A 15374-nucleotide genomic window follows, 5' to 3' on the forward strand; every position below is an offset into this window, starting at 1 on the left:
AAAATAAGCCCTGCCCCGAAAATAATCCCTAATGTATCTTTTGGTGCAAAAATTAATATAAGACCCTGTCTTAGTTTCGGGGAAACACTGTATACACCTTTGCTATGCTGCATTACTTTAAGTCATTTCCTTCTTACCTCAGCTCAAGCTCCCTTCACCTGCATGCTCCTTTTCATGCAGCAAAAAGAGACACACAAACCTGGCTTGAGCCTAGAAGAAAGGTGGGGTAAAATATTTTAATAAATTAATACATAAAATAAATACTCCTGCTTTATATAATGAATACATGGATCTGCTCTTGTCACATTTTGTCTGGCCTTTCCATTCTTCCTGTAATATATCTGTCCAAAAGAAAGCTGACCATTATTTCAGTTACCCTCGAGTTGGACATAGATTGCCTGTGATGTAGTTGCTGGGGCACATTAACTTGTCAAAGTTAAACTTACCAGTTTTGAAAGAACAGATATTATTTTCTTGATTTAGCAACACCGTGAGATTTGCTTGGTTTAAAGCACATAATCCTTTTTTTCTGTTCAGTCAAGTGAAGTAAAGATGTACACAGAGGCGGCAAAATGCCTGTCGGAAATGGCAGACATGGAGATTGACCGAATTTCCCCAGTCTCAAAGGTAATTACATTCTGTCTGCTAGATCTACAAGATAAAAACCCCCCCCCCCCCCCCCCCCCCCCCCCACACACACACCACAGTCTCTGCTTTCTGTGGACATGAATAGGAAGTTGCCTGTATGGTTTTCCTACTGGGAGCAATAACAGCTGCGTGGGAGGCAATTTGTATTGAACAAATGGTGTGGCTGCTTTCATTATTTACTATAGTGCATTGATTTCCTGTTTCTCCAGAGAGAGCATTCTAAGGTGGCTTAAGCCATTGATCAACAATTAAAATAAGTACCAACAATATAATGATGAAACCAACCTGGACAAGCAATAATATTTTATTTATTTTATTTATTTAAAACATTTGGATTCCTCTTGTCTCCTGAGCCCAAAGGCATCTTAATGCAATGCTGGGCTATAATAAGAAAATAGTAGCTCAAACAATGTCATCAGGAGATGTCACCCTACTTGAACAAGCCACATCAAAAGCTACCCACTGTAACCAATATAAAATAACTAAAGAGAGCATGAGAACAGCTGAACAGCAAAATCCCAACAATATGAAACATAAACAGACAAGTGTTTAGTTACAGAAGAGGCTAGTCAAGTGAAGCCAAGATGTCCAAAAAGATGTGGTCCTCATTGGCTTCTTGTGTAAAAAGCTTGGGTCATTTTGCATTATAGAACACTTGTGCTTAGTTTAGGCTGTTCCTTTCCTTGGGGTGGGAGGACATTGCCCTGTATATTCCCTGGACTAGTCTCTTTTGCAACTGCCTGCATTTCCTGCCTTCCAGAGGGCACAAGCAACATGTTTGCCTCTCTTCCTTGCTGGTCTGCTATCTGTTACAAATGGCCACGTATGTAGTATAGTACATGCTCTGCCCTATCACTATGGCACTTTCCACACGGGGACAAAAACAGCAGCCCGCGGATGGAAAAACACTGGTCCCTGGGGAGCTGTTCTCAAAGGCAGCGCTGCTGCAACGCAGCAGCGCTGTCCTGTGCGGCCCCGAATGGCGTGAAGGAGCCGCTTTCCAACTCCCTTCCCGAGGGAGGTTTTTGGAAAGCGCTGCCTTCCCATCTGCGCGGTGCAAATTGCACTGCGCCAAAGGCCTTGCTTTCCTGTCCCACCCCCCCATTCACCTCATCCTCCAACGTCAGTCTGGAGGGCTGCTGAGACCCGCCCACGCTGCCCTCTGACCCCTGGAGGTCGGAGGCCAGCATGGGTGGGTCCCTGCAGTCCTCCAGACCGACACTGGATGACGAAGTGAGTGGGGGGGGACGCAGAAGAGGCAGCTCCGCATGGCTCTTCTGTGCTGGCCTCTGCAGGGGCCGCTCACACACTCCTGTGCAAACGGCCCCCTCCCCTCCACCAGCATAATTTCTGCCGGTAAAGGGCCTATGTTTCCAAAGACAGCAAGAAGTTTTGCCGTGTAGAAGCACTGCATTGTGGTTGAGACAAATGTAGCTATTGGCTGCCCCCCCCCCCCCCCACACACACACACACTTCACAGCAGTTGCCTTCAGGAAAGTGTTTATCTCTGAGTAAATAAGCATTGAAACATTTGACCCTGTGATCCAGGATGACTCCTAAGGAGAATTAAGTTATTATCCAGTCCCAGATGATGGTCTTTTGCTAAAACTAGATTTTCACTGTGGGCTATATTTCATGGGCCGAGATATTGAGCAGTCTCTCACCCTCCCAAATTGAAACAGTCCAGAGAACTAATAACAATAACAGGGTCTACTGTTTACATAGAATCAAGAAAACTTGTTCCAAGTCAGTGGGGCAATACTGTGATGTACGGAATAATGTAATGTTGTGCGTAGAAATGATTGTGAGGATAATCTTCCTGGAAGGAAAATCAGCCAGCACAGCTGATCAGAAGATGCTCCTGTCAGTTAAGCTATGTTTTGAGTGACATTGTCCCCTTGCCATTGCTCTCAGTTCCCCTGGTTCACTTTATCAGCTGTGAAAAGCATAAAGCAGGACACCTGGATAATGAATGTTTCTGAAGATTTCCAGAGTATACCAAACTTTATTTTTAGGAATCAGATTGGTCACATTAGAAATTATGGGAGGTTCAATTTGGGTCTGAATTATTTCATGATGGAAGGCACATCCCTAGTGTTTCAATGGGATAGGGGTTTTCTAATGACATTCTTGATGATTTCTATCTTGGTGAACATCTCCAAATCAGACATTAGTTTTTAACAGTTACCCAAAGCTAGGATAATCTTAGACTACTTGTACTGAGTAAATGAGTAAATATCACCTCTGAAACAAGTAACACCACGCTGTTTACTGTTTGTGGTGTCCTAAGATGCCATAGGTAAAATATTAAAGGAATGTTAAGTGATCTTTTTGAGCAAGTATTAAATTATATTGCCAACAAAATGTACTGTTATTTTCATTGAGTTTCAGTGTCTTCAAGAAACTTCAACCGCCCACATAGAGGTCACAAGAGGCTATGTGCATTCATGATGTTGACTCCTGGTTTTCAAACCAGGGCTATACAGACCCAGCTTTACAATTGTTCAGAGCTCATGTGTGAAGCTCATGGACAGCATGAGATAAACTGAATTAAAGTGTAACGTAAGAACTACAATGGTCTCTGTTCTAGACATAGCACTCTCTGTTTCATAGGATATCTTCAAGAGACAAGTTTCATAGCATGCTCTGAATCGCCCCTCTCATTTTTAAAATCTTCTTTATGGTTTGTTTTGCAGCACAATTTGGAAAAAGTCACTTTTGTCAAAGTTTATTTAGTTTCTCAAGGCCGATTTCCTTTGCTGAGATGGAATGAAGTGATTAGTGTTGCTGCTGGGTGTCAACAGAAAGAAACAATTGTATGGATGCTACTGCACAGCTTCTACCAGGCACGAATTGTGAGCCATGAAAACACTGGTAAGTCAAGAACAGCAACATGAGGTTAATAGCAGAATGCCTGTAAACATATAAATATCCTTTTCAAAAAAATGTGTTTGTGTTTCTTTCATGGTGGCAATCACGTTCTTTGGTAGAGCAATTGGTGGGACATAAGATAGATCCTGACAGTATTGCCATGATAAATCTGAGGAGGGGAGAACCCTGGATGTCCCACCCTGAACTCCTTATAGGAAGAATAAGATAGAGACGGATGGGGTCTGATTTGACCCTGTGATCCAGGATGACTCCTAAGGAGAATTAAGTTATTATCCAGTCCCAGATGATGGTCTTTCGCTAAAACTAGATTTTCACTGTGGGCTATATTTCATGGGCCGAGATATTGAGCAGTCTCTCACCCTCCCAAACTGAGGTGAAGAGAATTTTGAACGAAAGTGTCAGTTGTCACTCACAATGCCAGCAGCAGTTCCGCTTCTGGGTCCTACTGGTTCTTAAAAAGCGACTTTGTCAGAGTTTGTGTGTTTCTCATGTTTTAGCAGTCGCTTCCTGACCCAAGATTTCGAAACTAAACTACAGTAATATATAATGTTGTGCAAATATTTTGAGAGAGATTAATTTATTCCTTGTGACTGGGGAACTGATTTCCATAAATCACATTGATAGAGTACAGAAGAGTTTAGAATAGTTTGGACAGACTTCATTCTAGTTCTTGTCATCTTAAAAGACCTTTATCAACTACCTTTATGAACTAACATATGTTTCTTCATCATTTGACTAGTCTTTCGCATATTTGGGAGTGGCTTCATCTCCATTTTCATCTCTCATCTTCCTACTCAGAAATACCTCTTTGACCACTATTAACTAGCCTTCCCATCCTTTCTCAGTCACTTCTCCTTTTCTGTGCCCATGACCATTTGGGACATGACTAGTTCCTACCCATTCTCTCTCTGCTGAAATTGACAAGTGGCGTGGAAAGCCATTTTCAGTTTTCCTGGTATGTTGGGCTTTCAAAAAGTGGTTCTGATGACTTATTTAGATTTAAAAAACAACAACAACGAAGATGCTGAAAAATTGACAACACTGATATATTTGAAGGATTGATTCTCCCTATATAGGCCCTCCCACCAGTTTGTCACCTCAGTTTCCTTTTCAGGAGCTTTCCCTTTCAGGAGCCTTCCCTCCAGGAGTCATATTCAGGCTTGAATAGATTAACACTTTCTTGGTGGCAGCACCACAGCCATTGGAATGACTTGTCTAGAGAGGTGCTTCAAGGAGGGAAAAAGTGGAATGAGTGTATTTAGTGAAACTGAAGAGAATTATAGTTTTCTGATGTGATCCCTCAGCTGCTACTGTATTAGTACACTGGCAAAAAGAAATAATGTTGTGTTTTTCTTTTCCAAGCCAGTTACTTGCTTCATGAAACCTCCAAGGTTTCTCTGGCATACTTTGTAGCCTGTTTGACTACCCCACTCCCATTGGGCAAATAAAGCATAGCTTTTGTTCAGGGAAGTTTTAAAGTTCCCCGAAAATGTATGTGTGATTTCTTTTTAAGACTTTGTTTTTATTCTTATAGGAGTCTTGAAGAGAATGGAGTGGCTGTTGGAACTGATGGGATATATTAAGAATGTTTCCTTAAAGATGGCAGATGTACAAAACATGGCTCCCAAAGAGGTAGATTCTGAAACAATAATTTGTGGGTTTTGGAACAGGAGAACATTGTGGTTTATGATTTATGTTCTTTCTGAGGAACATGTGGGTTTCTTCCCTTGTAAAATTGTCATCTTATTACTTACACAATGAAAATGTCAGATTGCTGACAAAATATATCAAAATGATCTTCAGAACACACGTTTAAAGTCTTGAATTTGACCATCTGTGCTGCCTGAATGTAAGAGCAGTAAATGGAATATGAAGCAAAAATATCACTTTAGATATACATGTAGTGAATTTAAAAAGCAGAGTCCTCTGAGTGTTTTTAATCTGCCTGTTTTAATACCTCAGCTGGATTGATAAAAGGACAGGATTGCATGCTTTTCGTTAATACTATTTTTGCATCCTAAAAAATAAACGAACTATGCATCATTTATTTGCGACTAGAGTTACAGAAGGTGGGATCACCCTTAGTGGTGATGATAGCAGTATATATAATCTTCGTAGACTGGATCTAAACATATCATTGAAGTCCAACAGAATTCAGGGTTACTCCAGAATGATGGCTAACATTTGCCCTTTAAAGTGTTCCAAATACTTCAAACTGATTCCCTCAGAAATCCTTATAAATGGGGTGAGAGTCTGAAAGCTACAGTAGCGTAGTGCCAACGGGACGGGGTGGGGGGGGGGGGCAACGGCTGTGGTGAAGCCATGGCCAGGACATGGAGGGGGCATTCCGGGATGGGCGCCGCCGCAGCAGGGGCTCTGGGCGTGCATACGCCCCGGGCGCAGTTCCCCCTTGCTCCGCTTCTGGAAAGCTATGCTACAATGAGATGTGAGAACAAACCACAGTTTGAAACCACTTGCTGCCTTCTTTGGATAAAAGAACTCCCACCTGTGGACAATGTCTTTCTTGTCTTCCTTCTCTCTCTTTCAGGGCATTTGTGGCTATAAGGGGTGAGAAAGTTGCACTCCATTCACAGAAACTCTGGTAGATCGAAGCCCATCTCTTCATTTAGTCTGAGTTCAAGGCTTCTGTGCTGCTTCCCTCCTCTGCTTGTACATGATATAGAATTTGAAGACTTCCAGGTTCTTGGGAGTCTGATGTTTATCTTCATGTCTGAATTACACACAACAGCAAAATTTGTTTCTGGATTAAACCATAGCGTGATTTGTAAGGGAGACAATAAATCATTGTTGGGACAAACTGAAGATTCTCAGGAAACAGAAATGATATGTGGGAGGGTTAGGGGGCTAAATGGTAATCTGAATGCAGCTGAGGTCTGTTACTGATCTGGCTGCAAAATTTCTCATTCATGGCTGAGGTTCCTTACCTACAGTGCTTCAGGTGCAGCCTTTGTGTACAAAATGCTTTCCAGGTTTTGGGGAAAGGCTAAGACCACTCCTGCACCTGCTTTACAAGTGGGTAACTAAAGTTGGTTTGTTCTTTCAACGCTGAGTAAACTAGTTCAACAGGAAACTATAATGTATCATTTGCTACTTGAACAGATAACCCAACAGGTAACAGGTACTTGAACAGGTAACCCAATTATTGATGTTTGTATGAACTAAAGATAATAGTTTCTCCTTTTTCTTATTCCTGGCTCTCAAAATTTCCTTGTGCATTCATACACTCACATTCATAGCACTGTTGTGCAAACTAAAGGTCCTCAGACCTGAGGCCTGGAAGTAATGTTCTCCTTTTGAACTCAGTAACTTGCAAATTGTTATGATGGTAATACCCAGACTTTGTCATGCTTACTAGCAAAATGTGCACCTGTTTCCTGTTTAGGCTGTCAACTTCCTGTTGTGGATCTTTGCTGCTGCTGTGGTTGCCTGGGCAGATCATACTGCACCAATGCTGCTTGGACTCTGTGCTGAATGGTTGCCCAGGGAAAGTGAAACATCTTCAGGAATCTCTGCAAACTATTTGGGCAAACGTCCAGTAGATACTCTGGCTGTCCAAGAAACTCTCATTCTCCTTCCAAGCAGCTTAAAAAATCTGTTGGCTAAAGAGCCTTGGAAAGAACAAACACAAAAGGTATATAATGCGTGTCCTGTTAACAGTTTGTGTTATATGCTGAGCTTTCCTATTTTCAAACTGAACCTGAAATCTTTACTATGGTTGGGTGATATTTAGAGTTCAGACCATAGTGTGTGTGTGTGTGTGTGTGTGTGTGTGTGTGTGTGTGTGTGTGTGTGTACACATAAAACCTTCTCATAAAGCCTGATATCATTAAAAACAACTTGCAAATACAAGGTAAAACGTCGTCAAATATAATATAAAAGGATTAATGAGACGGCTATTTAAATATCAAGAACGTGGGAGAATTTAAAGAAAAATCACTTATAACAGTGTATGTCATTTTCAACTCTGCCAAATTAGTGGATACTTAAATCTGGGGACATGACAGATCTTTCTACAAATCTGAAAAATGCCCCATGTTTGCAAAAAGACCCAACAGTCTAAAGACAATGCATGGGCAGGGTGATTAAAAAAACCTCCCACTGTGAGCTCCAGCTTGTTTTTTTACTAAACATCTGTAAGAAGGGGCTTGAAAAAGATTTCCTTTTGTAATGAATTCAAAAGTTTCAAGGCCATTACTGAAAAGTCCTTGTATTAGATTCCTCACCAGTTGAACCTTTGAAGTTAGGAAAACTTAATTTGCTGCTGGGCTGATTTAAATCAAAAGGACAATCACAGAAGTGGAGCTTAAAAAGGAAACATATAGAGATAGCTGACCATTTATTTGCTTTACATATCACTTACTCAAGCTATACAGTTTCTATTCATGTGGACATCAGATAGAGTTTACTGCAGGTTATCATGGCACATTATTGCAGCTGAGTAAGTCTGCATGCACTGGGAAACATTTTCCCCATTTTCTTCAGTATCAGTCCATAACTGACTTCAGCCAGTAGCATAACTGGGCTAGTTAATTTGCTCAGATGGAGGTTCAGTATCCCTGAAACATTCCATGATTTAGAAGTTTACATAGACCAAAGAGGTCAAAGAGGTGTCCTTCCTTACAACTGAAAATCACAGCACCAAATCCTAACATGGGAGAATCTAAAATGAGGTTTCATTACTGATGTGTCAATTATACAAATAATATCTAGATGGTGTATAAGCTCTAAATAACACCACTGTGCTTGCTGTTTGGTTTTTCTGTACTAGTCCGTTACAAAACCACTAATGAAAAGAGACTTTAAAAATTATCTTAATACCAATTGGTGTCAAAGTAAATCACTTCCCAAATATATATCAATTAAAGCCAGAATGGCATATCACAGTGAAGACTTGGCAGAGTTTACACTGCTGAACTGGTACTGATTTTTTCAATAGGACACTTTCACCACACAGATTTTCTTGGCTTAACCATGTTTTGTTCACCATAGCTAATGTTAGATCTGAATTCTGAAACCCAGGTTAAAAGTTGGCTTAAGCCAGGATAAGAAATCATGCTTTGAACTAGGTTTTGCAAACCAAAGTTATGCTTGCTTTGCCAGGTTATTGACTGTTCACACAGGACCCTGTCTTGTAATTGCATTGAGAACCATGGCAGTTTCCCCTCGCCACTGAAAAATAATTTAATAACTTTCTTGGAGGGAACTATCGTATTTTAAGCAAATTGAGTATGTTTTGAGAAGTGATTTTGGCCCAAATTACATATTACATGCAAATACACAGTAATGAAAAAGCTGATTCTGGTGAGACTAATGAGACACTGAAAGGTTTCCCTCATTTGCCATTTCCAACCTCTAAAACCCACCCTAAGAGTAGAAAAGTTGCTATGGGGAAGCCACAGATTCTCTGCTCCTGATGCCCAGTGTCAGAAGCAGATTTTGTTGCAAAATGGTCCATTGGACTATCATTACATCTTTCTGCGTGTAATACAGAGTTTGTGCCTCAGACATCTTTGTGAACTAAACAACATTGATAAGTGGTTGTGGTGGGTTTTCCGGGCTGCGTGGCCATGGTCTGATAGATCTTGTTCCTAATGTTTCACCTGCATCTGTGGCTGGCATCTTCAGAGGTGTATCACAGAGAGAAGTCTGTTACACACTGTGTCTAATGAGAAGGGAAACATTAGGAACAACGTCTACCAGACCAGATGCAGGCGAAACATTAGGAACAAGGTCTACCAGACCACGGTCACGCAGCCTGGAAAACCCACCGCAACCAGTTGAATCCAGCCATGAAAGCCTTCGACAAAACATTGATAAGGATTTTTTTTCTGAACTGGCTGGCCAAACAAGACTAAGGTATTCTAACTGGAGCATTATTCTGATGTTTTAATTTTTTTTAATTTATTCCTAGTTTGTTGACTGGCTGCTTGGTATAATGGAAAGCCCAAAAGAAGTATTGTCCCAATCTTCTAGAAATCTTATGAAAGGTAATTGGGGAGTTGAGTTGTTATTCTGTTTGCTCACATGAAAAGAACATCAACAAAATATTTCAGAACATGTCACATCACTTTAAAACACACACATATTACCTTAGGTTTATACAAGAAATACAATTTTGCTATGAAGATTCCCCTCAGCAAAGAAATCTTTTTCCTATGTTGATATTTTACATTTCTGGCCATATCTACATCTTCAATTATGAATCAGTGTTTTAGTTGGCATTATGCCAGTTATTAAGGCCTGGAATTTTACACAAGCTAGTTCTTCACCCTCTTGCTTCAGAATTAAAAGTAAATGGCTTATTGGAATGTATTTCTGGCCAGGTGTTCCAAGTGGATGGGAGTTCACATCTTCACACTTCTAAGATATTTTCAGAAGTCATTAATTTGCTCCCTAGTTAAATGGTTGCTGAAAGATTCTGTCTTAATTTAATTTTGTTAATTTTTCGTTAGTGAATGCAGAGAGAATTCTAGATGCAGTGGCTCAGGGAGGTGGGACATGGGAGAAGCTACATAGAGCCAATCAAGGAGTCTTTAGAGAGCACCAACAACATTTAGAAACTGGTTGTGGTGGGTTTTCTGGGCTGTGTGGCCGTGTTCTGGTAGATCTTGTTCCTAACGTTTCACCTGCATCTGTGGTTGGCATCTTCAGAGGTGTATCACAGAGAAAAGTCTGTTTCACACTACCAGACCACTACCAGACCACTGCCACACAGCCCAGAAAACCCACCACAACTAGTTGAATCTGGCCGTGAAAGCCTTCAACAAATTGGGACCTTATCCACTACTTCTGTGATAAGTATTTAAATGGGCTGACACGATCTTTACAAATGGCAGTTCACATGTTTGGAAGCAATTTTTTACTGTGCGCAGATAGTTGACACCCAACAGCGTAGGTCAAATAGACACCCAACTTTATAGAGCAGTGGTGGCGAACCTTTGGCACTCCAGATGTTAAGGACTACAATTCCCATCAGCCCCTGCCAATTGGCCATGCTGGCAGGGGCTGATGGGTATGCTATGAATCCCTTAACATCCTGGAGATATAAAACTTTCCCACCATATTGATAGAAGTATGTTACCTTCTTTTTCAGCTGCAGAGTAGCCAAGCCTTGAAATCCACCTGTTTGGACCTTCAGTTGTGAAATCCAAAGCAGTTCTTAAGTCTTGAGTACTGGCCAATGGATTATGAGTGGATCTCTGGTTTTGCAACATACATTTCTGTATTTGTCCTCTTGGTGCTTCCATATGTTGTGTTATTTATATTTATTTATTTATATTTTAGACTTTTATACTGCCCTACCCCCGAAGGGCTCTGGGCAGTGTACAACATATAATAAATACAATCATAAAACCATCATAATTTAATTAAAATCTATAAAAGCAGCAAAAGACTAACTGTGATGCTAATAATTATAAATATAGGTGGCGCCCAGCAACCCATTATTAAATTCTTTCCCAAAGGGAGGGTCGGCGAGTCCCATCAGATGGTATCAGGCTCGGATGTAAGAGCCAAGGGGGGGGCACCATCAGCGGCCGGTCCCTCCAAAGGCCCAGCGGAACAGCTCCGTCTTACAGTTAGTTCCCACAAAGCATTTATGTGGATGAAAGGACTTCTGTCTGTGGACCATGAGTTTCTCACACCTCCCTTTTCCCACTGTAATCCCAAATTCCTGTTGGGGCTTTCTCATTGGGAAGTGAAAACATCATGCTATCTGGATAGAAATTCTTCCATCCACAGAAATGCTCCACTGCATCCATGCCAATGATTTGCTTTTTAATTGCATGTTATTTTGGGGAGTATGCATGAAACAGCCCCAAATATTTTCTCCACAACCATGTAAACAAACAAAAATGTTTGTTTTGAAACATTGACTGATGTTATAATTTTTCTGGGTTGTGTTCTCTCAGGTACATTGTTGGCCTTGAGGTCCCTCCCTGAGTTTCAGAAGAAAGCAGTATGGACAAGGGCCTATGGCTGGTAGCTACACTATTTGCTGATGTCCCAGTATTCATCTGAGTCCACAGAGTGTTATGGGATTTGTGTTTGCTGAGGAAGATGCTTAAAAACACTCTGACTATGTTCATGTATGTGCAGTGGTGAAAAGAATGACTGGATTTCCCTTGAAGAAAACTTGGGTCTGAACTACATGTTGAGAAATATGCTGATGGAGTAAGAGTTCACAGACAATGCAACAATGGTTCTATAATATCATGGAAGAAAACTTTCTGTGATCTGATGGCAAAATTGAAAGAAAACATTGCCTTGAAATCTTGACTGTTACATATGTGTTGCTTATTAAAAAATTTGATTCCCTAGTTGCTGTCTCATATTTATGGGAGCCTTATTTCTTTTTTAAGGAGCCCGTCAGCTTTTTCGGCATTAAGTTGACATTAAATATCTGATTTGGATCTAGATTTAAGAAAAGTAAGTCATGGATCCCCTAATTCAGCCCAAATAAATGCTTTGTTTCAAGCTCTATACATCTTCAAGAGATGCCTTTTGCTTGATTGTTAACTGGTCATCAAAGATCTTCACGGGAAGGCAGTGGGGCAAAGCAGTTGGAGTGTGAGGCAAGGACCATTTGAGTTCAAGTCTGTGCTTAGCTGTGAAGCTCTCTAAGTGACCTTGGTACAGTCATTCTCTTTTAGCCTAATCTCTACCACAAGTCTTACCACCACAGGGCTCAGGGCATCTAACAACAGATAATTAATTAATTCAGTATGTACATACATACATACATAAAATACCACAAGTCATTATGAGGATAACATGGAGGAGGATAGAACCATAGATTCCATCCTACTTTCTCTGGAGGAAGAGCAAGATAAAAATATGAGAGATCATAGATTTTGTCCTGATCTAATTTTGTCAGCAGCTCATTTGATGTCCTTCAATTGATCAACTTTAATTATATTTGCTTTGTTCTGGTTTTCCAGACATTACAGTTTTGATTTTTGGACCAACAATGATCCAGATTTCTAAATAGTAATCTTTAGTATCAAGTAGATTGCATCTACTTTTGCATCAGATTGCACACTGCTTTGTTTTATATTTTTCCATATTTAAACATACTAAATTTTAAAACCTAGTTTTAAAAAATATTCTTATTGAGACATAAAATCAGCATGTGCCCCTCTCTCCCAATCAGTCCCTTTTCAAGGTTTATTTTTATAAGCATTTCTTATGAATTGGGTATGGTCCAAATGCAAGGGGTGGGTGATTTTTTGCCAGTTCCCCCTTTTATTGCTAACCTATAGATTGTCCTTCTCTGGTCATTAGGATCCCACAGGAACATCATTTTCAGCTGTAGCAGGACAGGGAGGTGAGAAAGGCCAGTTCTGCTGACAGGAATCCCTTCTGTCACTGGAAATTATACCGGATCCATGCCACAGTTTCCATTGGCTAAAAAATAGTGTATTGAGTTGTAACATTCCAGTTCCGGTGCCAAGAGTTTAGATAAACATTCCAATCTTAAACATTTGCACTGTTTACAGTATAATTTTGTCCTAGTTTCCAGTAAAGTCTGGACTGCATCACTTTAGCAGTTGATTGGGGCTCATGTGATGGATTGCTCCCTTATGGGGAAAACAATTTGGGATAAAACTTATGGGGTAAAATTTTTACATGCGGACAATTAGAAAAATAACATGTCAAGGGGAGGGTAGACTATGAAACCCAGCAACTGGCATTCTGTTTTGGAGAGAATATTTTGTATGGAGGAGTAGTCAATCATGTGAACTCTCCTCTGCAGGAATACCTAAAGTGGCATCAGTAAAAACAGCTCAGCCACATGAAAAAGATACTTTAAATTGGACCTAGAAACCAACTGAAAGCCATCAAAGCTGGAGTAAAATGGTCCATGCATCTTGGTCCTATCTGTAATTGGAAATTCAAATAGTGACCAGCTGCAGGTTCAAAGGCAGAGCCTTAACATTTGCCCTTGCTTGAACCCCAACCCTAATTTTTTATTTTGTAACAAAAATCAGAAACCAAATACTGACCATAGCCCTATTCTCCAACTGCGCCCTAGAACTCTTTGTAAAACTAAGGCAAGCCTGAGCCCCTCTCTTTGCCTTAACCTTAACCTTAACCCTAACCCTAACTTATGATTTTTATTTAATTTTTCAGTCATAAATTGTCCCCAAAATTGTAACAAAAAACAAATTAAAAGAAAAATAATAGGTCAGGCTTAGGGTTAAGGCAAGGGCAGGGGCTCAGGCTTGCCTTAGTGTTATGTTGAGTTCTGATGCACAGTACGAAAATAAGGCTGTGGTCATTTTTAAGTTTCGGGGTTTTGTTACAATTTTGGGAACAATTTTTGACTGAATAAATTACTTTTCTCTGACCTAAGCGTTTCTAGAACTCAGCGTAACACTAAAAGAAACCCGAGCCCCTGCCCTTTCCTTAACCCTAACCCTAACTTATGATTTTTATTTAATTTTTTCAGAAATAAATTGTTTCCAAAATTGTAACAAAAATAAATTAAATAAAAATAATAGATTAGGGTTAGGGTTAAGGCAGGGGCAGGGGCTCAGGTTTGCCTTTGTGTTACATTGAGTTCTAGGGCGCAGTACGAGAATAAGGCTATGGTCATTTTTAGGTTTTGGGGTTTTGTTACAATTTTGGGAACAATTTGTTTACTGAATATATTAAATAAAAATAATAAATTAGGGATAGGTCGCAGACATGGGCAAGGGTTAAGGAAAAACCCAACACCTGATACTGACCATTGCCTTGTTCTCGGGCTGCGCCCTAGAATTCAATGTAACACTAAGGGAAGCCTGAGCCTCTGCTCTTGCCTGAACCTTACTCTAACTCATGATTTTAATTTAATTTATTCAGTCACAAATTGTTCCCAAAATTGTAATAGAAACCCGAAACCCGAAACAGACCACAGCACTTTTCTCGGACTGCGCCCTAGAACTCAGCGTAACACTAAAAGAAGCCCGAGCCCCTGCCCTTTCCTTAACCCTAACTCTACCTTATGATTTTTATTTAATTTTTTCAGTCACAAAATATTCCCAAAATTGTAACAAAAAATAAATTAAATAAAAATAATAGAGGATTAGAGACTGAGTTAAGTAAGAGCAAGAAGCTCATGGCTTGCCTATTAGTAAGTTATTATGTTGAGTTCTGGGGCGTAGTACAAGAATCAGGCTATGGTCAGTTTTAGGTTTCGGGTTTTTGTTACAATTTTGGGAACAATTTTTGACTGAATAAATTAAATATAAATAATAAATTACGGTTACGGTTATGGCAAGGGCTGGGACTCAGGTTTGCCTTAGTGTTATATTGTGTTCTAGGGCACAGTCCGAGAATAAGGCTATGGTCAGTTTTAGGTTTCAGGTTTTTGTTACAATTTTGGGAACAATTTTTGACTGAAAAAATTAAATAAAAATAATAAATTAGGTTTAGGGTTCAGACAAGGGAAAGGGTTAAGGACAAACCGAAAACCTGAAACTGACCATTGCCGTAATCTCGGACTGCGCCCTAGAACTCAACGTAACACTAAAGGAAACCCGAGCCCCTGCTCTTGCCTGAACCCTAACCCTAACTTATTATTTTAATTTAATTTATTCAGTCACAAATTATTCTCAAAATTGTAATAAAAAACCGAAACCTTAAACAGACCACAGCACGTTTCTCGGACTGCGCCCTAGAACTCAGCTTAACACTAAAGGAAGCCCGAGCCCCTTCCCTTTCCTTAATCCTAACCCTAATTTATGATTTTTATGTAATTTGTTCAGTCAGAAATTGTTCCCAAAATTGTAACAAAAAATAAATTAAATAAAAATAATAGGGCAGTAGAC

General features: G+C 40.1%; 1 protein-coding gene across 6 annotated transcripts in view; it reads left to right on the forward strand.

Annotated features, from left to right (window-relative positions):
- FOCAD (focadhesin) overlaps positions 1-12053 on the forward strand; it is a 144100-nt gene extending 132047 nt beyond the window's left edge. For 5 of the 6 annotated variants that reach the window (XM_048503710.1, XM_048503711.1, XM_048503712.1 and 2 more), the window contains 6 exons: positions 538-627; positions 3345-3522; positions 5075-5172; positions 6944-7192; positions 9473-9548; positions 11472-12053. In XM_048503710.1, coding sequence (XP_048359667.1) covers positions 538-627; positions 3345-3522; positions 5075-5172; positions 6944-7192; positions 9473-9548; positions 11472-11545 — 765 coding nt within the window. In that variant the 3' untranslated portion in view covers positions 11546-12053. The remainder of the gene's footprint in view (positions 1-537; positions 628-3344; positions 3523-5074; positions 5173-6943; positions 7193-9472; positions 9549-11471) is intronic. The other variant, XM_048503713.1, reaches the window with a different exon arrangement.
- The last annotated feature ends 3321 nt before the right edge of the window (positions 12054-15374 follow it).

The sequence above is a fragment of the Sphaerodactylus townsendi genome, linkage group LG07 (assembly GCF_021028975.2).
Source record: "Sphaerodactylus townsendi isolate TG3544 linkage group LG07, MPM_Stown_v2.3, whole genome shotgun sequence".
Lineage (NCBI taxonomy): Eukaryota > Metazoa > Chordata > Lepidosauria > Squamata > Sphaerodactylidae > Sphaerodactylus > Sphaerodactylus townsendi.